The sequence below is a fragment of the Hippopotamus amphibius genome, chromosome 4 (assembly GCF_030028045.1).
Source record: "Hippopotamus amphibius kiboko isolate mHipAmp2 chromosome 4, mHipAmp2.hap2, whole genome shotgun sequence".
In the NCBI taxonomy this organism is placed as follows: Eukaryota; Metazoa; Chordata; class Mammalia; order Artiodactyla; family Hippopotamidae; genus Hippopotamus; species Hippopotamus amphibius.
Genome location: NC_080189.1, coordinates 62,187,360 through 62,210,549, shown reverse-complemented (window position 1 = coordinate 62,210,549; position 23,190 = coordinate 62,187,360). Strand labels below are relative to the sequence as shown.

Below are 23,190 nucleotides of genomic sequence, written 5' to 3'. Positions count from 1 at the left end.
AGATACAAACTACTACACATAAAATAGATAAGCAACAAAGACTTACTGTACAGCACAAGGAACTATATTCAGTATCTTGTAATAACCTATAATGAAAAAGATTCTGAGAACAATATAAAACTGAGTCACTTTGCACACCTGTAACCAACACAATATTGTAAATCAAATACATTTAAATTAAAAAATAAAAAGAATCCAGCCTCCACACATTTGGGCAATTAAGAAGCGCCTTGTTGGGAAGGAGCTGCTGGAGCCCACAGACTGTTATCAGTCTGCTCCTCCCTTGAGCTGAGACCTGCCAGGTCAGCTCTCTAATAAGCCACCAAAGAGGTGAGGAAATGAACATCCAAGCTCATGGGCCTTGCCTCCTTTAGGTGAAATACAGGAAGGGAAAAGAGACAGCAAACAAATTCTAACCAAAAGAAAGCTGGTGTGTGTACAGTAGTAGCAACAAAATTAACTTTAAAAGCATGATTTGAGATAGTCACTACTTCGTTGCACCATTGTACTTCACAATCTTCATCTTGTATGTACTGAAAAACAAATCTTCAAAAATATATATCACAAGTCATCAGAAGTTCAAGGAGAAACTGCCAATGCCACCATTTGCAATTATCTCTATAACTGAGACATTAATCAGACACAAGGTAAGAAACTGGAAGTAGCTGAACACTGCAATTGACAGGCTTGATGCAATAACTGGAAAACACAAATTTTTTCCTAAGAATATGTGAAACATTTGCAAAAACTTGATATCTTAAAGTAAGTCTCACTTTCGCAGTTAGTATCAGACCGTACCATTTGATGATATTGTAATTACACTAGAAATGAACAACGAAATGACTAATAAATAAAAGCTATATATTTGGAAACAAAACAACCTTTGAATCAAAGAAATATGTTGGAAACTAGAAAATATTTAGAACTTAATGAGGGACTTCTCTGGTGGCGCAGTGGTTAAGAATCTGCCTGCCAATGCAGGGGATACAGGTTCGAGCCCTGGTCTAGGAAGATCCCACATGCCAACAGAGCAAACTAAGCCCATGTGCCACAACTACTGAGCCTGTGCTCTACAGCCTGTGAGCCACAACTACTGAGCCCATGAGCCACAACTACTGAACCCAAGTGCCACAACTACTGAACCCACATGCCACAACTACTGAAGCCCACATACCTGCAGCTTGTGCTCTGCAACAAGAGAAGCCACTGCAATGAGAAGCCCATGCACCACATGTAGGGTGCTTAACGCAACGAGGAGTAGCCGCCCCTCGCCACAACTAGAGAAAGCCCATGCGCAGCAACAAAGACCCAATGCAGCCAAAAATTTAAAAAAATAAATAATAAATCTTTAAAAAAAAAAGAGAACTTGATGATGAGCATCTACTTATGAAAACTTGTGGGATATGCCTAAAGCAGTAGGTACAGGTAACTATACCAAACCCAGAATGTTTTACAGGTGAGTTCTACTTAACAGCCAACAAACAGGTATCTCCAATTTTGCACAGAATCCTAGGGAAAAAACACTCCACAACTCATTTCATGCGACTACTCTAATGCAAATAATACCAAAATCTGACAGACCCTCTAAGAAAGAAAAACTGCAGGCCAATCTCACTATGAACATGAATGCAAAAATCCTGAACAGAACAACAGCAAATCAAATCCAGGAAGAAAGAATAAAAGATAATATAACCAAGGTGTGCTTCTCCCAGGAATGCATTATTCAACACTGAAAAATATATTCATTTCAATCATCTCAAGGCAAAAAAATGCATTTGATCAAATTCTATAACCACTCAATTAAAACCCTTATCAAACAAGAAATAGAAGGGAAAATCATTAACCTAATAAGTAGATCTTCAAGTTGTGAAGGACTTCCAGGAGGGCTCTTTAAAGGGAGTTGAGTCTCATGAAGGTAGACCTTTTTGTCTGCCCACTTCTTTGCTGCTTGGAATGGGGACTACATGGCTAATGTTCTACCACCTATCCTGGCCTATGAGGTGACGTGGATCAATTGGAACTCTCCTACATTTCTGATAGGAAGAGAAATTGGTATCACACCATTTAGGGGCGGCTACATGTATGATAAAACTCTATAGAAAAATGTAGGGTGCTTAACACAAATTTCAGGATAGTGTTTATTTCTGACTGGTAGGGAGGAGGACTTAACTGAGGAAGCGCCAACCCCTAACTGGTAAAGTTCCATTTCTTATGCTAAATGAGAGGCTCATATATTTACATAGATACTAAGTGCTAAATAAACACTGAGAGAGGCGAACTCATTTAATTATGGTACATCAGATTTCCATCTTAAATTGCCGTGTGACGTCTCAAACAGGTTCTTAGCTTAAGGCAACTGCCGGACTACACTGGAGACTGTAGATAGATAACTGAATGGCTTTAGGCAAATTCATGGACTCGGTTTTCAAAAAATAATATCCCAATAAAAATTTTTTCCCCAATTTCCGGAGCACGGTTGGCAGGTATTCTTATTAGCATTCATTCTGGAAAATCACTGGCAAGCAGGTCTCAAATCCCGGAAGATAAAGCCCCGAAAATCAACAGCCACATGAGCCAGCAACAGATTCCAGAACCCCCCATTTCCTTGAAACAAGTTATCTTCCACACCTCCTGATCTCCTCTCCAGAGTCCCGAGGCATGGAAAGTAACAGAGAAAACGATTATTGGGGAGTTAAGAAGAAAGAATCCGTAAATCATATGGACAAAACTTAGCTGGGACCCGGCAATTGAGTTATCCAACCTCCTCATTCTGCGGGTAGGGAAATCATGTCTCAGGAAGAAACGCACCTGCTCAGAATGAAACAGCCATTAAATTCGTCTCCTCTCCCACCCCAGTGGTCCTTCCCTCACCTACTCCCAAAGGCTTCAATTCGTTGCTAACCGGAAGGTGAGAAAACCCACACCTCCACAGTGTGGCCAGAATGTCGGGGCTAGAAAGGTTCGTGGCGGTAATCCGGTCAGGACCCTCTTCTCACAGGTGGAGAGACTGACCAAGGAAAGTGACGCAGCTGGGGCGGTAAATCACCAACCCTCTGCCTCTGAGCAGCAGGAGCTTCGCAAAGGCGATTAAAATCACTGGCCATCCCACTTCCCGTATCCAAGAGGGCGGGGGTCAAAAAGAGACCCACTCCCTACGTTTCATTCAGCAACAACCCCGCGCCGCGCTTCCCACGCAGAAGTGGGAAGAGGGGAGGCGGGGAAACGCTGCAGCTGGTGGCGCAGCACGGAGAATGCCACGGGGGGACAGACACCGACTCCCGCCTCTTTCTTCCGCATCCGTAGGTGGGAAGGGGCACCAGGAAGGCTGCGGCGATTCCCGCGAGAAGAGGTACCTGAGGCTCCCGCCGCAGTCCCCCGCAGCACCTGCACAGGAGCCCGCCACCCTGCTTCCGGGGTTAAGTCGAAGCCGGGAGGACGGAGACCGCAGAAGGGAGCCTCAGCCCCGCCCCCACCTAAGCCCCGCCTCCAAGGACTCTGCGCGGAGGATCCGGGTGACTTCCGGGACGCCGCGCGTCACTAAGCAGCCGATCCCCACTTCCGGACGCATCCTTGCTTTCTCCTTCGCTTTCAGGGACTGCGCAATTGTAATCGAGATCTCCGCGCGCTTGATTGGCGGAGCGGAAGCGCTGGTCTCCGCGGATTGGTGCCGGGGGAATCCGCCCCGTGGACTTCCGCAGGGCACACAGACTTAGTGGTCCGCTTGTTTCCCGCCGGCTGCCGATCTTGCGGTGCAATCATGGTGGACGTAATGGAGTCGCCCAAGGCGCGCATTAACGCCAGCATGCTAGCTCAGTTCATCGATCAGCCCGTCTGCTTCGTAGGGAGGCTGGAGAAGGTGTGCGCGCTCACCGCCCTGGGCTCCTTGGGGGGAGGGGCTCCGTGAGCCTGACGGCGGCGGCCTCGGGGTGGGTAACGGAGGGTGAGGGAGGAGGGAAAGCCTCATAGCATCACTGTGCTTCCGATTGCTTTACTTCTCACAAGGGAATTTTTGGCACACTTTTTAACCATTGCAGCCCTATTTTTGGCGCTTTTTTTAGGGCGCGGAATCGAGAAGTTCTCGAACGCGCTCCGTTCAAAATTCTAGCGTCCCACCCTTGTTTGTGTTCGGAGGAAATTATGAATTCCATCTACTTTATGATTTTTTAGGTAGCCAGACTTGACAACTAGTCCAGTTTTCTTGTTTCCTTCTTTTATGCTGTTTCCTCTTGTCTCAAACTTCGTTTTCTCGTTGAAGCCGCTTTTCTATATAACATTCCTTGATTGTACTTTTCTGATCCAATACCAGTCTGTTATCTTACCCCATTGTTAGAGCGTCGCCCCTCATCCTGCTGGTGAGAAATAGGCCCAAAGTGTCGGGGAACCGAGAAAGCTTTTATATAAAGCTATTTATTAGTTTCAGTTACATATCTTCTTGAAATAGGTGTATTCGGACTTCACAGATAGGGGGATTGGGTAGGAGTGGTGTATGGTTAAAAAGTGCTCAAGGCTGCAGCAGGTAGCAAAGCTAGCTTTCAGACCAGATCTGACTGCACTCTTCGCAGCTGTCTCACAGAAGTACCACCCAGGTTTTCTGACAACCAGGTCTCTCTTTACTTCCTCATGCCTAATTTTTAAAAACATACCCTCTATGGGGTATGTACTATTTAAATCACGGGTTCCAGTAGATCTCACTTTTAGATAATATGGACCCTCTTTAATTTGTTTTTAGCAGAGTGTTGCCATATTTAACAAATAAAAATACGGGACACATTTGTACTAAAAAGGTATTGCTATATATGTGAAATTCAAATTTAAGTGGGCAACGTTTGATCAGGTATGGTAACACACGATAACGTGAACCAGTTAAAGTGTTCAAAAACAGTTGCTTTGTGTGCACCGATTAAGTTTGGATCAATCTGCTCATCTTTTGTCAAACTTTTAATCTTTATTTTAAGCAGATTTTAAAGGGTTTATATGGAGTTTTTTAATCATGTGTTTTTCAGATTCATCCCACTGGGAAAATGTTTATTCTTTCAGATGGAGAAGGAAAAAATGGAACTGTTGAGTTGATGGAGCCTGTATGTTTAAGTATTAATTCTGTGTACATTACAGTTGATTCTTCATCCTGTTTTGGTTTGTTGCTGATGTTTCTGATTCTTGGAGTGAATGTATAAAGGACCAGCTTATCAAACTTCTCTCAAGTCAAATTTTTGTCCTCTTCTTACATTATATTTCCCTTTATATTTCTAACCAGTGATTTTCTGGGCTCTGTCATTTTGTAATACACCCCTTAAATGCTGGGTGACAATTCTCATTCCTTTTGAAAGACCAGATAATTACATAAGAAAACTCTTCTGTTTAAATCAGTTTTTCCTTCCTCAAGAGTTTTATATTTTTAAAATTCATTTTTTTATTTTTGTTTATATTTATTTTCAGTTGTCACTCGTTTTTACATTTTATGTTTATTGTACTTAAAAATATTTTCTTGGACTTTTATGAAGACAGATCTGTGTGCTGTTTAATGCATACAGAACACACTGTACAAACGTAGATAATAAAAAGTTCCTTTCAGTGGGTCCTTTTAAACAAATTACTCCTTGTGGAAATGCTGGACATTCTGAGTATCTTTAATTGATTTTGTCTTCAACTTAAACGTTTAACTGTATCTTTTGACCTGAAGCCACTGCTAAAGGTAACAGGACTGGTGACATGCTGACAGTGAATACTCTAAAACATTTTTTAACAAGTTACATTTTTGCATTGATAAATTTTAAAATTATTTTTTTACATGAACTGAAAGACTAGTAAACTATAGAACAATTTTCCAAGTTAATTATCAACTGAAAATGTGATAACACCAAGTTGACATTTTGTTCTTTGTGTTAGCTTGATGAAGAAATCTCTGGAATCGTGGAAGTAGTTGGAAAAGTAACGGCCAAGGCAACCGTTATGTGTGCATCTTATGTCCAGTTTAAAGAAGATAACCATCCTTTTGGTAAATAAAACATTCTGTTAATTCACGTAACTAGGAGGGAAACAATTTTAATTTTACCTTTGTGTGTCTTGGTCTGAAGTTTCGGTCCTGCTACATTTTCAATTTGTGTAGAATTTTCTGATCCCAAAGGAAAATGGGAGGACATTTTGGCCTGCTTCTAAATAGTGCTTGTGTAAGTAGGAAAGGCAACAAAGATTAACTAATATTCGTGGAAAGAGAAATTTTTAAAATAGGGTAAACAAAAATAATGTTAATAGTTTTTTTGTTGTTGTTTGATTTTAATATTTAGATTAAAGGCATCAAATAATGTGCAACACCTAAAATACAACCAGACAGGAACTGTGCCTGTACAATAGAGGTCAAAATGGGTGGTCTCCTATATTTCATGTCTTTTATTTTTTGGAGCCATGGTTAAATAAATATGATGATCCATATCTCAGTTTTAGGAAATGGATTGTGAAAATAAGTTGACCTCTAAAAGGGAGAGAAAAGAGAAATAGGTTGAATCCTTTAGATGGTAATTGATGTTACAACTTTCCACTGGAGATTAAATGTTTGTTAAACTTTCTTGCAGATCTTGGACTTTACAATGAAGCTGTGAAAATTACCCATGAGTTCCCTCAGTTTTTTCCTTTGGGGATTGTGCAGTATGGTTGAGCTTGATGAATTTTTTATGATTGCCAATGAGCTACTTTGAAGACTATTACAGGAGGCCCCTGATATTTGAAGGAGAGATTGTTCTCTTTTTAATTTCACTTACTAACTTTATTAGATATTCCAGTATGCCACTTTTGACAGAACTGGTTTATTGACAGTTCTCACCTAAGTCCTCATAAAGAGTCATTTCTCTGGCATATGGTCAGATTAGATGCAAGAAAAAAGAAGTTGGCTGAGTTTAGTTTTCTGTTTTGTTAATAAAAGTTTAAATGGTACATACTGTTGGTCGTATCATTCTTATTCTTTTAGTCATCTATTCAAGCACAAACTTGGAATTTCATAGCTCTAAGGTCAGGACTTAGACTTACCAAATGAAACCCTGGGCCAATTGTGTTAAGAATTTACTTGCTACCTCATGAACTATACCATGTTAATAACTTCCTTGATACTGTGAAAAAATGATTTTATTAAAAGAGCAAACAATCCAACACTTTATGTAATTTGTGACTACCTATTAGTCAGGGCTCTCTAGAGAATCAGAACCAATAAATGGATATAAATAAGAGAATTGTTATATATAAGAGAATTGTTATGCAGACTGGCTTACATGGTTATGGAGGTTGAGAAGTCCCACGATCTGCCATCTACATGCTGGAGAGCCAGGAAAGCTGGTGGTGTAATACAGTGCGAGTCCAAAGGCCTGAGGATAAGGTAAGATGATGGTGTAACTCAGACCAAGTTCAAAGACCTGAGAACTGAGAGGACACTGGTGTAAGTCCCAGAGTCTCAAGACCCAAGAATCAGGAGCTCCAGTGTCTGAGGAAGGGAGAAGATGGACATTCTAGCTCAAGGAGAGAGAGCAAATTTGCCCTTCCTCTGCCTTTTTATTCTGTTTGGACTCTCAACAGATTGAACGAGTGCAGCTATTTTGGCAAGGGCCATCTTTACTAAGTCTACTGATTTAGATGCTAAATTAGATACACACTCACAGACACACCCAGAAATAATGTTTTAACAGCTATGTGGGTATCCCTTAGCCCAGTCGTACTGACACATAAAAGTAACCATTATAGCATCTCTTTCTCAGGATTTTGAAACTGAGCATTTACTAGGCCAAATAAGGGATAGCTGAGCATTAAAACAGTTGATGGAATCATTTTTAAAATTTTTTTCAACTATCATTATCCTTAATATGAAATTCCTACTTACTTGTACCTCATACCACCAAGTAACATGGGAGTGGGCAGATACAGATGTCACAAGTGTAGGACAGTAATGCAGAGTAACTGGTGACCTATATGGCCACAAGTTTCATGGCTTGACCCGTTTTTGGTGAAGAAATAAACTAATTATACCAAAAACGTTTATTTTAAATTGGTATCATCTTCAATTTCAACTTTCACTCCCAAATATTCTACAAATTACTTAAGCAATAGAGCTACTCATGGTAAAGTATTTTATTACAGGAAGTAAAGACAATTGTAATTGAAATTTAGGTGTAGAAGGGACATCAGCCAATCTCAATACCACAGTGTTGTCTCCAATGCCAGAGAAGGGGTCGGTCCTCAATTGTGTTAACCTTGGAAAACTCAGTGCTATTAAATGTTAGAGGTGTCCTGTTTGAAACTGTCCCTTGAACTATGTTTAGTAAACTGGACTCAATGACTAGGTTATCTTGCTTTCTGACAAGTGAATCCTTTACACTAATGATTTATGGTGCCATTTTTCTAGCCCCAGCCTCACCTCTGAGCTGTTCGACATCTGCACTTGGATGTCGCACCAGTGCTTTAGCTTGAATGAGTGTAGTTTGAATAGATGCAGCCCCCCTGCCATGTGTTCCCTGACTTTACATTAATAATTTTTTAAAGGTAATTCACCCATTTCAAGTGTACAACTCATTGGCTTTTAGTATACAGAGTTGTACAACCATCACCACAGTCAATTTTAGAACATCTTCATCACCCCAAAAAGAACCACTGTACCATTTACCTATCATCCCCTAATCCCTACACTACCACCACCGACTGCCTCGCCGCAAGGAGCACTAATCTACTTTCTGTCTCTATAAATTTACCTGTTCTGGATATTTCATATTAATGGAATCACATATGGCCTTTTGTGACTTATTTAGCATGTTTTCAAGGTTCACCTGTGCTATAGCATATATCAGTGCTTCATCCCTTTTTATGGCCAAAAAATACTCCAGTGTATGGATATACCACATTTCATTTATCCATTCATCAGTTGCTTTACCATTTGGGTGGTTTCTACCATTTAGCTATAATGAACTATGAACACTCATGTATAAGTTTTTGTGTGTACATATTTTTTTTTTCTCTTGGGTATATACCTAGAAGAGGAACTGCTCTATCAAATGGTAAATAGGTTTAACTTTTTGAGGAACAGTATAGCCAGGCAGTATTCCAAAGTGGCTATACCATTTTACATTCCCAGCAGCAGTGTTTGAGGATTCTAATTTCTCCACATTATCAACACTTATTATCTGACTATAGCTATCCTAATGGGTGTGATTTTGATTTGTTTCTTTTGAAGTTACCATAAGCCACTCTGTTGGCCAAAAAAGCTTGAATACCTCTAATCCTTTTCACTGCCACTGCCCCTATAAAGTCAGACAATTGTCATCTCTCACTTGAGCTACTCCAACAGCCATAAATAGATTACTGGCCTTACTGCTTCCAGCCTCTTCCTATCACCCAGCCAATAGAGTTGCATTAAACATCAATTGGAATCATCATACTACATAGTTTAAAAACCAGAGAAGTGTGAAAAGGAGAAAACTTAACTGGGAAGCTTACAGTGGAGAAACCTGGCCAATATGACCTTAATGAAGTGAACAAGGTTAACATCACCAGTGATGACATGTGGATAATCGTGTGCCCTCTAATGTAATGGGATAAGAAAGGCACTTCACCTTTGTGCTGTTTTTTCCAAAAATGTGTAATGCCAGTCTATCATGAGAAAATATCAGACATACCCAAATTGAAGGACATTCTACAAACTGATCAGTACCCCTCAAAACTGCCAAGGTAATGAGGAAAGACAGAATCTCTCAGAGCACAGAAGACTAAGGAGACATACAACTAAATGTGATGTGGGGTCATGGACTGGCTCCTGGAACACAAAAAGGACATTAATGGAAAAACAGGTAAGATCAGAATAAAGTCTAGAGCTAAAGTAATGTACCAGTGTTGGTTTCCTAGTTTTGACAAATGTCCCAGGATAATGTAAGGTAACACAGAAGAAGACAAACTGGGTGAGGTGAGGAACTCTACCTTTGCAACTTTTCTATAAATCTAAAATTACTCCAAAATAAAAAAATGCATTTAAAACAAAATCAACAACCTCCAGAGGCTCCTGAGTGACTAGGTCAAGTCCACATTTCTAATTAGTAGTTCAGACTCTCCACAATCTGACCACATCTCACCTCAGTCCCAAATCCTTCTCTTCCCTTTTGAAGCAACCCTCCAGCACTGATCTGCTGTTGCTGGAGCACACTAGACCCTTTAAGATCCGGATGCTGCTGTACTTGTGCTCTGCTCTGACTGGAATGTCTGTTTCTATGCCAAAGGAAAACATTCTCTAAGCTTTCCTTAACTTGGGCAAGCAGAGTTAGTTACTTTATGTCATATTCCTCTCATCACACTTAACTTGCCCATAACCTTTATGCAGATTAAAATATATATATAGTTAGATTACATATATTTTTAATGCTACAAAAATCAGTAAATTTCCTAGTGTCTCCCCAAAGACACTGCTATGGATTGGTTGATTTTTTTCCAGAACTTTATCTACATAAACTGTCTACAGGACCTCAATATACTGGCCTGCAACATGCATTTCTCCTTTAATAAGTCTTGGCAGTTGACATATTGACCTATCTCATCTTTTTTAATGGTTGAAAAATACCCATTGTGCCAAGTGTTTCCTAATTTATTTAACCAGTCCTCTAATTTGTCTTCCCTGCTAAGAAGAGGCCCTCAATAGATGAAGAAACTGTAGTTTAAAAACCTGTCTTATTTGTATTTCCCAATGCCTAACATAGTGTATGAATACATTAGTTCATCCAGTCCTAGTTTGAGAAGCCACAAAGCTAAGAGGAGAGGTAATGAAGACCTGAATCATAATTTGGTGAAGTGACAAATAAGAGGCCAGGAGCTGAGAACATATTATAAGGGATTCCACAGGACTCAGTGATGATGCTAGCTGTTAAACAGGGCAGCAACCAAGGATGAGATCAACAGGTGAGGAGGCAATGATTTCACTTCAATACAAATTTAAGCAGTTAATAGGCCTTTGAGTGAAGATGTCCAGAAGATATTTGGAAACGTAGGACCAGACAGAGATTTGAGAGACAACCTGCCTAATATTAAAGTAGAGTTTAAGAGACCTACAAATTCCTTACCTACAATTTCAAAATTTCTAATGATTTGAAACCCATTTTTCCTATATTTGGGGCAAAATGCATTTGGCAACAAAACCTGATAAAAATTGTAGTGAGGCTACTTATAGTCTTTATTCCACTTCCTGTAAATACTCGTATGCTTCACTGCAGAAATATTACTGTGTTTTTGAGAAGAGGTTGCTGCCCCTCCGGGCAGGGAGTTTCATAACATATGGCAAACATACCCTTTGACTTTTCTGAAATCAAAAAATTCTGAAGCACATATTTCTCTAAGAGTTTCAAGTAAGGAATTGTGTTCCTAAATCAGGGAACAGCATCCAGAGGAAGAAAACCACAGAACCAATGACAGGAGGAAGCTGTGGGGAACTGTGCACTTATGGAACAGCAGTGGGAGAATGACTGAATCAGGAGAAGGACCCCAGTGGTGCCTGACACCTAGTAAGCACTCAATAAATACTTATTCACTGAAAGAATATCATTAAAGGCAAGCAAACAGAGTTTCAAAGAGTAGTCAGTGATGCTGAAAGCTCAAAGAACAACTGAAGGTGAGGACTGAGGATAAAACACTGCCATTACTAACATATATCATACATTTCTAAAAAGTACTAGGCTACAAAAATAAAAAGGGAAAACACATCGAAAAAGGAGATAACAACTACAAAAACACTCAAGAGGAAATAAAATTAGGCTTTAAATTTAGCTCCAGGTTTTCCTGGGAAGCTAGGAAAAGGAAGGAATGAGAGGCCATAGAATATCACGACAATCAAACTTTCCCCTAATATTAAATTCTAAAAGGAATATCACACTGAATCTACTGTGACAGATGACGAACTACAAAGTGGTTGTCTTCAGTCATAAGTTTACAGACGTTTTCCAAATGACTGTTTTTATTTTCATCTGACAAAGAGAAAATTAAAACAGCCCTGAAACATCTTTTCATGGGGTGAGTTAAGCACTAGTGATAAACTAGTAGTACTAAACTTATAGAAATTTGAGGGTGTCTTTTAAGATATTAACCTAATAGCATTGTTACTCAACAAATAATTTGTGTTAAGTCCTGGGATAAAGGGCTTGAAATACATATAACAAAGTCCCTGACCTCTGAAATTTCAATCTACGGCAGTTTAGCATAATTTCCGAAGATGTCTCAACTTAGAACTATTTAATATTTAATTGGTCTAAGGTTTTAAAGAAATTCATCATGATCAAGAACAACCAAATTCCGTAGGTTCAATCTGTGAAACTCCAATTTGGTTTCCTCCCTTACTTCGTTCACATAGAATTTGATCCTGATCAGTTGCTGAAAGAAAATTAATAATCCTAGTACCACAGGTTATCATTCTTAAAAAGATGATGCTAAATCTGGAGTACTAATAAAGCACATGTTTCAAGTTACTTTCGTGATGCTGGTTTGAGGTAAGCCTCTTATGTTCTTTATGACCTCAGCTGACCCTAGAGCATAGGGTTTTGAGATGGCTAATTAAGACCAGAGGTGTAGGCTACGAACAATTTATAGTGTAATACATTCATCTTGGGGGCAAGGATTAAATTTGTCATTAGCATGCCATTGTTTCTTCTTCACATATTAGAAAATGTCAGAAGCAGGGCACTATGTTCCATAGTATTACCTCACCTTTATTTTAAGATTTGGTCTGAAATATAGTGCTTTCACATATGAAAAAAATTTTTTTCAACCTGATTATTTTTGTTAGTGGGCAAGAACAACAACCTCTGTGGACTCTATAAAATGCAGTATTTAAGATACAAAATTGAGAAAACTTTAGCCATTTCTCAAACAGTTCCATAGTAAGTTGGAAAAAAGGAAAATATATAAGCAGTGTAACAGTTTTGGGCAATGCCATAGATGTCATTGTGACTTAATTAGCCCCTTTTAAAAAAAGACTATTCCGTTTTCACATAAGTTTGAAATATTACCCAGGAAAATAAGGCAATTATTTTGGCTGGCAAGAAGAGTCTCTCACCATAAAATGTTATACTGAGGTAATAAAGTTTATTTAGTAATGATAGGTTTAAAAAATGGTTTCATTGAAAGATCTTGGTATCTTATCACCCTGAATCTTGACAGATGAGCAGCAAGGGGAAATTCTTCTATTGAATAATTGCTAATTAAGAAGCTAGATAGGGCTCCCTAGGTGGCGCAGTGGTTAAGAATCCGCCTGTCAATGCAGAGGTCACTGGTTCAATCCCAGCTCCAGGAAGATCCCACATGCCGCGGAGCAACTAAGCCCGGTGTGCCAAAAAAAAAAAAAAAAGAAGCTAGATAATTTAATATTGTTTTTACCTTAGATATTCATTTTGAAAATAAGTATTATTTAGATTTTAACATTTATTTTCATTAATTCAACTTCACTTAATATACAATGATCATTTAAAGACAAATTGCATTAAATTTAGCATAACTACAGAAAATCAGAAACAGTATCACATTTCACTTAAATATTTTAACACTTTTCTTTAGTTTTTGAGGAGCTTTTAAGTGTTATGAAAACATCACACCTGATGAGAAAATACGTTTCTTTAAACAGACTCACCTTTTCTTTTAAGTGATCAGGGTCCTAGTGAGTCAATTATTTTTTCATAGGGCTCAGAAATGTTATGCCTTAGTTGGTCACGTATTTGACCTTTTATGAGAGGCAGACAGTGAACCAGGAGCTGCCTCATTTTGGAATCTCCTCAGAAATGACTAAATGTCTTCCAGATGAACATATTATGGATCCAGGGAGGAGCTAGGAATTAGAATCCACTGCCTCCAAACCAGGGGAATTTGTAGGCTTCTTTTCCTTTTAGAACTCAGTGACCTAGAGGAATTGACCCACTGGGCAATTTCCTTCACTCTCAGCAGTATGATTACCTCATGAAAACAACTCAGGATGAGATTCCACATGTATATATTTCTACCCCACTTGTTTCCAAAAAAAGAATCTAAGACTAAGGAATCAAAAGCTTCCATCCCTTCCCTGATTTCTCATCATAAGTTCATACAATGTGACTTTCCCAAATGTAAACTTGAGTTACCAGTGGAGACAGAATGAGACAGTCAATTGATTACCATCATTTGTCACAGGAATATTAATCTGCTACAACTGGCATTAATATCCTGCTTTATCCCTTCTTAAGGAAAACTTTAAAATGTCATTTCAAGATGAATAAAATATGTTCTATGTTGCCTGCCTTCCTTATTTTATAACCTAAACCTATTTGAGGTACAAATTTAAGAACATATTTTAAGCAATACAAGGAAAATACATTACCGGTAAATACACACTCAAAAACTATACCTAAGATAACTTAAAAATAATGCTTCCCTGTTTAATCTGTGATTTGAGATTGATTCTTCAGTGCTTATTTAAAGAAAAAAACAGGCCAAAAAGGGGAGGGGGGGACAAAGAAACATTTGTAAATTTCATCTACAATAATTGGTAAAAGACACCAGTTACATATACATCTATGATTCTTTAATCAAGGGGCTAGAAAGGATTATAAGGCACAATATGCCTCTAGGTATGACTCCCTACAAAGTCTGGAACCCATGACATTCGGCTTCTATAATTTTTAAAATACAATCTAGAGATAAGTAGCCTGATAAACTGTCTCATCGGAAATGAGGTTAGGAAACTGCAGAGACTTGGGAAAAATAATACATAAAGACAGCCATTTGCAGCAACAGAACACTGAGGGATTTATCTAAAGTACATTTCAGAAATGAATAATTTGGATTGATGCATTTGAACTTTAAAATTTTTTGTGAGTTAAAATCATTAAATCAATGACATTTAGAAACAGTCATGCTGCCTTCTGTGTTCTCAACAGATTCTAAATTCAGCTACATGTGTGTGTCTTGTGATCACAGGATATGGTTACAAATAGCAAAAATTGTTGCAAAGCAAATTACATGGTGGCACTGGAAAGCATTCCTCCTTCCAGCAGAGGGGAGAGTGGTTACCTCACTCATATAGCCTGAAGGTTATATCATGAAGATTATAGACTTTAAAAATTTTTTAAAGGATGTATGCTGAAACAGAAAAACTATTTCATGAAAAATAAAAAGACGGCTTTGTTTAGGAAAAAACTTATAGAGCACTGATGAGAATTTAAGTGTTTATGGCCTATGGAAACTCTTGTTACTAGGAAACAAATTTATTCACTTCCATTCTTATGAATGCAGTCATGCAAATAAGAGTTTTATTCCTATAGGGCTCCTATTACAACATATTACAATATACATTGCAAAATAATATTGTATAACAAACACTGTACAACATTTATACAATATTATTTATATACAATGTATTACATTTGTGTATTTTATATATATAATTATAACAATATACTACAATTATATATACAATATATTACAACCTGGAAATCTCTACTTAGCTGGACTCAGTACACAGACAAAAATGACTCATGAAATATTTAAAATCATGAATTGTTAGTTTTAACCCACACATTTTAGTAAGAAATGGTCAGGGCATACCAAACTATAGAGCTAAAAATGGCAAACAGGTGAATGTTGACCAGTTGGTAGTTGCTGCCTCCAATGCAATGTGGAAAAGGGTTCTGAGAAAAAGAGGGTAATTAATTAGCAACTTGTATGGAGGGTAAAGAAGGGCGGGTGGTCACTCACTCATTTCCAGATCAAGCACACCTTGGCCTAACCTGTTCATCTCATGGTGACTGAAAAGAATCATTTGTCAATGGGAAATTTTAACATATAAAGGAAGTTTGTCATTGCTCCACTTGTAGAATTCATGTTCCCATGGTGGGGTTTTTTTTTTCCCATATCACAACAATGTTTCTTCTTACTGTAATCATATTCTGCCCACTTTCCAAAATACAAGTCTCAGTTATTTTTATCAATCACTGTTGGGTAAACATGTCCTGTACTTAGCAGTACTCAAAGTTGCCTCTTCTAGCTTCTTAAAAGATACACAAATCAGAAAAAAGATGAAAACTCACAATACTGTCACTCACAGCCTGACTACTAGAATCTGGAAAGAATCTTAATCAGTATAGGGCAGAAGCAGCTGGACTGAGAAAAACCTATGATGGCTCCATTTCATTGTACAACCAGTCTCAGCTCTGAAGAAAATGCACATGCAACTTGACTGAGTGACCAATATAATTTCAGGTTGTTGTCTTAATTCAGAAGTAGATTAAACAGCTGGTCTCATGAAATTCAGAAAAGAGCAGAGACAGGAAACAACAGGAAAATATAAGAGGAATGGACAAAAGAATCATATGCTGGAAGACAAGTAGCTGAGGGGGGAGTTTAAGTTCAGTAACATTGAAAACTCTCAGGCAGTTATCCCAGGATCAGACAGAGATGCTAAAATATTACAGTGAATCAAAAAGTATCCACACTTTTAACAGCAGTTTTAATACAACCAAAGTGTGGATAATTTTTGACTCACCCTTGTAGAAGTTCTAAGTTCCAGCTATTTTCCTTGGGTGTATCACTTTACCAAAACTACAGTCTGTCACCTTTTCCTAGGCTTATGCAGACCCTCATTCTCTTCAGTTTTAGAAATACAGCCCACATCACCAAGACATCTAAATTATTATGTTATCTCCTCATTCTCACATCTGCTTGCTGAAAAATTAAAAGTTTCATTTCACTGTATCTGAGTATCATTTGTCAATCCTGATCCTCCAACTTCTTTCCTTTCTGGACTAATTCTGGCCTTTCAAAAATGTCTTTACCCCTTTACTTTTTCTCTAAAGGCAATAATTTGGCAAGTTTACTGTTAATCATTGCACACAGGTAGCATTTCATAAATGTATTTTATATAACGACAGTGATTAATAAAGAGAGTGGGAAGTTTGGAAATCTTAGTGGATTGTACTCAAAACAACTCAGTTTCTATGCTTTCCAACCTTCCTTCCTCAATCTAAGGTTTTACGATGGTGGCTGATCAGCAAAAACAAAACAATCTTACCAGGTGTGAAAGAGTGACACAAGGGATTATTTTATGTTATTTTTAATGCCATAAATTAATTCTTTTATACAAATGCTAATCTATTGTCCTAGCATAACCTTCTCATGGCAGAATCAATTTCAGTAATGATGCTGATGGCTGCAATATGATCAACTGATGCTCCACTACTTGGTACAAAAGGAGTGGATGTGATAGTTCGTTAATCATTTATTCCAGAGATGAATGTGTTCAGTTGCTGATGGGGGGCTGTAGGTGAATGCTGTCAAAATGAGAAATGTCAACTGTCAGGCCTCGTGCATAATAATGGTGGAGCTATTTTTAAACTTCTTTGAAAATTATAGTTATGTACTTTTTCCCTACAGTTCCATCACATATGCTTGGCAATTTTGTTCTATGAGAATTCAATTGTCATTCTGCTCAGATGTCTCTGCTTGAGAAAATACATATTCCTCAAAACTTAACATATCTGAAAAGTTATTTAGAAATCTGTAGAATTCCACATATTGGGAGTGAACTCTAAAAGAACTGAGAAATAAAAGAGGCAAACCAGAAAAGGTACTAATAACTTTTTGGTTCATATTTCCCCATAGGATATGTTTTATCAGCAGCAAGGATAATACACATTTTTGATTTCTCAGATCCCTGGAAGAAGCAGATATATTCTATAATTCACACAACATTTTCTGAAGATAGAGATAACAGAATTCAATGATATATATTTAAAAAATCATTTGTTCACCAAATTAGGTGAACAATGTTACCAAAAGAAATGACCTTGAGAATCTGCCCCAGCTTATCTCCAATTTATGTCTCATACTTCCAGTGGAAAATAATGTTCCCGGCCTGGAGGAGTATTGTCTTCTGGAAGCCAGCAGTATCTTACCATTCACTTAAAGAGTTATATTCACTTTTCCAAAAAGAATTTAATGTATTTCAGAAATCTATCTATCTTTAAAAATGGTGCATTTGTCCTAAGAGTCACAACTGACCCTACATTCCATTTTTGAGGAATGGAAGGAGGTCAGAAGATTTAAGATGAGAAAGTGTATTAACTTCTCCACATTTGTCAAGTTGCTGAATATTTTGCTTCATAAATTATACATCTTCACCTATATGGGGAACATTCATGTGCCATAAGGCTAAACACCCATAGCTGTACAAATATAAAGTATACCTGCTTAATGAATAACACAAATTTCCAAATTGATGGGGAAAGCACTTTTTCTTTGACATAACTAATATGTGTAGCACAGGAACTTCATGCCATTCAAATTTGTATTATAAAATAATCAGCTATCAAATTACTTGATGCTAAAAATATTTTGTTTTACCTACCACGTTTGGCAGTGGCAACTTCTTAAACTGTCATCCGCAAAGTATATGGCTGCAATGTAATAAAATGTGGACAAACATGAATTTTGACATTTGCTATTTCAAATTCCAGGCTTTCTTACGTACATATCCCCATTCATCCTCCGTCCCCATGTATGTATGTATGTATACATATAAGTGGAGTGAATATTCTTTAAGTAAAAAGATGTAAAACCAACAATTTGTGTGATTTCTTACAAAAATGCCTGTTTCAAGTTTATGATATATTAATCCCTTCAAATGCTCTTCCAGACAGACTATTCTTGTCTTTATGGCTTTATATTTTAAGAGCCCAACTAATTAGACTCCTATATCTTAATTCCCCATTATGAAATTATGTTAAGCAACATGCTTTTCATAAACTGAATGATGAAAGGATTATATGCAATGAATTACTGCTATTATTGCTATTTCTGACATTACATAAATTCCCCTTTAATCCTAAAGTTACCTTCTTAGCAAAGCATTTCAAAACACTGTACCATTAATAGTGGATCAGTAAGAAAATTACATTTTTAAATTTTTATTGGAGTATGGTTGCTTTACAATGTGTTAGAAAATTACATTTTTGAAAAATGTAACAGGCAACCTCTACTTCCTCAAATGATTTCTAATTAGAAAATAATTTTTGAATTAGAAACAAATAAAATAAACTTTTTTTTTGGCCTTTTTTTTTTTGCCTGCAGAAAGAGATAAGATGCTATAATGATATTCTTTCCAGCAATTATAAATATTAACCTGAGTGAATTTGAGTCTGCTGAAAACAATGCTCATATCTATGTCTTCCAGTAGATATTACAGCTCCTCCAAGGCAATGATAGTGCCATCAATCCTCTGAAATCATAACCTTTAAGTGTCAGGCACATGTAGGCATGCTAATGCTTCGCTGTTTGCTGGAAGCATGGACCTGCAGTCATGTTCAGAGTTCATCACTTAAACCTAAGCAGCTTGTTAAATTACTGGAAATAAGTTGAGTAAAATGCACTCTAGACTGGACTGGACAATAATCAACTAAATTCTAAACACAGAGGACAGGTGTCCTGCCACAGGCCCAGAGCCAAAACAGAAGAGTCAGGAAATATCGCGAGGAACATCTAGGAGAGAGAAGATTGAAATAAAGTCATTAATTATGTAATACTACCTCAGGAAAATCAGAATTATTTTACAGATCCATTTCTCAATGTGCTAAATGGAGAATAAAATCCACTATTTCCAAATATGGTGAAAGAGATTATTAAGAGAGAGAACAGCATCTGTTTATTATTCCTATACATTACTGTAGAATATGAAATATAAAAAAATGCTTTCCAAACAATTAAATCTCAGTAATAACTTTCATAGTAACTTGCAGCAAGTTTCTTCATCTCAGAGAATAATTCAATTGTTCATTACAGTAAGAACAAGATACCAGGTCATGGGCAATTTCTATAAAAGCCACTAACATGTGTGTGATATGCATATTCATTTATTTATACATTCATCATTATTGTAGAAAAACTAGAAGATGCAGACAAGAAAATGCCACTTAAAATCCTACTCTTGAAAGACAACCACTTAAAATTTTGTAAATATTCTCCAATAGCTTTCCATGCAAATATATTCTATATACTATCCTATAACTTGCCTTTCCCTCCATTTATAAATGTATCATGAATAGTCCTTTGTCAATAAAAATACCCATACTATTTGAATAGATTGTTAGTATTCCATTGCATATATGTAACAATTTCTTTACTCTTATTATTGAACATTTAGGTTTCCAAGTTTTTATTATACTGTGATAACCATTTCATAGAAACATCTATCTTTGTGCACTTATCCAATTAATCTCTCAGAAAATATTCCCAATATACTACATCAAAGGGTATGAAGCTTTTTAAGGTTTTTGATACATATTACTCACTGTCCTCAGGAACACTTGTATTAATAATATACTCTCACAAGTTGTTATTTGAAAATATTTCTTTCCCATATCCATGAAAATGTATATTATTCTTTTTATTTTACATAGGCAAGTGAAAAGTATCCTGTTGTCGTTTAATCAGCATTACATTTACTTATGTTTATTGGCCATTTTAACTTATTTTGGCTGTACAAGTCCTTGATCAATATTATCCGTTGGTTGTATCTTTTCCTTATGGATTTGAGGACGTTCTTTTTGAGTTAGGGGTATTAAATTTTAAATTTGTATGCATGTTGTAGTTTACCAGTTTGCTTGCCTTTTAACAGTTTATGGTATTTTTGCCATACCAAACTCTAAAGAGTTAGAAAAGAAGCAAGGGTGTGGCTCCATCCACTTTGCTCTTCTGCACTACCATGTGCAGAACCAGTGGTAACCACATGATCCCTGTTTTATTCCTGTCTATAATGTGAAGGATTCTATTACTTACCTACTACGTTGATGCTGGCTGTTTGAGACAGAGAGTAAAATAGGAGGGGAAAAAAATGGTAGAAAAACATTTCCTTCATGATAAAAACTAAACCTAAAGAATAAATCAGGCAACAATTTTTGGATTCTATCAACTGCCTTTTACATCCAAAGAGTCACTGACATGCATGTTTTTTTTCTTTTTTGGTGTATTAATACCAAATATAATAAACCCTTTGTCATAGTGGATTATTCTCCTATACACAGCCCATAAAGTAGGACACAGAAGTATAAAACAGTAATTAAAAGTGCAGACTGGGAAGTCAGACTACTGGAATCTAAGTCTTGGCTCTGCTATGTATTAGCTGCATAACCTACCACAAGAGACCTAATGTTCCTACCCCTTAATTGCCTCATGTATAGAATGGGAACAGTAACAGTGAATCTGCTTCACAGGGTTACTGTGAGGATTAAATAGGATAATGTGCATGATACCTGGCACATAATAAGCACCAACAGTAACTACTGTTCTCAGTAAAACACTGTTGGATTAGATATTCACTTTACTTATGAGTTTATCATGAATATTTCTAAGTGAATTCAGTTCTTTGTTTGGCAGTCTATGTTAATTTGATACCTGGATTGCACTAGCTTTTAAAAACATTTGGAAAACTTTCCTTCTGTCTATATACTCTAGAAAAAATTAATATTTTATAAAGATTAATATTTTCATAAAGTGCTCTTTATAATCAGCAAAGTACCTACAAAATTTTCGGGTAGGAGAGAAAAATAGGCAGATGATATAATGGGAGAGTAGTGGCTAGGACAGCAGTTGTCCAGCTAGCCCCATCTCTGCCATGGCCATGAGGGTCACTGGCCCTCGATATGAAGATGCTGAGCACCTAAAATGCCTCTCCCCTTGCTCTGATGCCTCCATCTGAGCAGATGTCAGACATGTACAACAACTTAGTGCCCACTTAATTATAGCTATCCCAAGGGACAGCTGTATCCCAAGGTTTGTACACAAACCTCAGTGTATTTCCTTTTTTATTACCACCACCGCCCCAACATTTTAACTTAAATGAACATCAAGTGTAATAGAATGCCAGAAAAGAAAGGATTTCACTGGGAAAATACTGGATTCTTTCTCCTATGAAGGCCAGGACTTAAGAGTTGAATATAGAGATGAAAATCTCAAGTTTTCAATAGTTACAGGTCAACTGTCCAGATTCATCAAGATTTTCATTTTCATCCCTGGGTTCACTCATATCACATTAAAATCCTAAGTGGTCATTCAGAGGACTTCTTCATACAGCAGCAAGTAATATTCTAAATAGAGGATAAACAAAAGTACCTAAGTTCTCTCAAAAGAAAATGCCATAATTTATCTAGATTTGGAAAAACAAGCTCTTGGGAAATTTTCACTGCTGAGACAAATGTAACTGTAGATCCTTTGTTTAAATTATACCATATTCAATTAAAAAGTACTGACAAACGAATAACCAATAAAGATTAGGTAACAATGACTGTTAAGCACTACCTCTGACAGAGCATTATGTGACAGGGATATAACACGTCATGTTTATTTTACCACCTAACACTCCCAGTCACCCTATGAAATAGGAATTTCTGTACCTTTTAACATATTAGGAAACTGAAGCTCGAAAAGGTCAAGTCGGTTGACCAAGACACTAAGGCTAGGATTATAACATAAATTTCAAAACCCATACTCTGAATAGCGGCAGTCAAATGAGTGACTGAAATTACATTCAACCATGCAATTAAATGAAGAACTATATTATTTCTAACTCTCTTACTGTGTGTAGCACTGACAATGGAAAGATACTTTTTAAATATATCATTTTAAAGAGTTCTTTAAAAATCATTTTTGAGAGCTGAGAAACAGTCTACAAAAAGTTGCTTCCAAGATTAAGTATCAAATTTGCCATCAAAATAACTACTAATGTTATTTTATTATTTTATAGGATTATTTGCAGACTGGTCATAGATAATTTCTACATTAGACATATTAATTTCAATCTACTTTTATTCAATTTAAAAAATAATAAAAATACTTTTATTAAACACTTCTACTGAACATGTTTAGGTAAAATATCTCATTGAGTTTATAAACCCAAATATTAGTGACCTAGGAATAAAAATGAAAAAATTAATCTATTTTCATGGTCCATATATAATGAAATGCAAAACAAACATAACAGACATCTTATATGAATATTTGGGCTTCACAGAAAATATTAGGAGGTTGACACATAGGCATAAACAATTATTCTTAAAAACATCACCGTGTGATTACAAACAAGCAGATTATATAATAGAATTTATGTTTATGTCTTATATTGTATTTCCAAAAATTATCAATATTTTAGATATAACCCTATTCTAAATAACAGTT

At 36.8% G+C, this 23,190-nt stretch overlaps 2 protein-coding genes across 5 annotated transcripts in view; one reads left to right on the top strand and one right to left on the bottom strand.

The window, feature by feature from the left end:
- UMAD1 (UBAP1-MVB12-associated (UMA) domain containing 1) overlaps window positions 1-3,457 on the bottom strand; it is a 206,092-nt gene extending 202,635 nt beyond the window's left edge. For all 4 annotated transcript variants that reach the window (XR_009053331.1, XM_057733283.1, XM_057733286.1 and 1 more), the window contains exon 1: window positions 3,354-3,457. The gene's annotated coding sequence lies outside the window, so the exon portion shown is untranslated. The remainder of the gene's footprint in view (window positions 1-3,353) is intronic.
- A 233-nt stretch (window positions 3,458-3,690) lies between these two features.
- RPA3 (replication protein A3) lies at window positions 3,691-7,127 on the top strand. The gene is made up of 4 exons (XM_057733287.1): window positions 3,691-3,856; window positions 5,004-5,078; window positions 5,887-5,995; window positions 6,570-7,127. The coding sequence occupies exons 1-4, from the start codon at window positions 3,758-3,760 to the stop codon at window positions 6,650-6,652; spliced, it is 366 nt and encodes a 121-aa protein (XP_057589270.1). The 5' UTR covers window positions 3,691-3,757; the 3' UTR covers window positions 6,653-7,127.
- Window positions 7,128-23,190: the final 16,063 nt, after the last annotated feature.

Coding starts and splice junctions, on each gene's coding strand:
- RPA3 (XM_057733287.1), top strand. CDS start 3,758: ATGGTGGACGTAATGGAGTCGCCCAAGGCGCGCATTAACGCCAGCATG. Junction 3,857..5,003: donor TCGTAGGGAGGCTGGAGAAG/GTGTGCGCGCTC, acceptor TGTGTTTTTCAG/ATTCATCCCACTGGGAAAAT. Junction 5,996..6,569: donor AGAAGATAACCATCCTTTTG/GTAAATAAAACA, acceptor ACTTTCTTGCAG/ATCTTGGACTTTACAATGAA.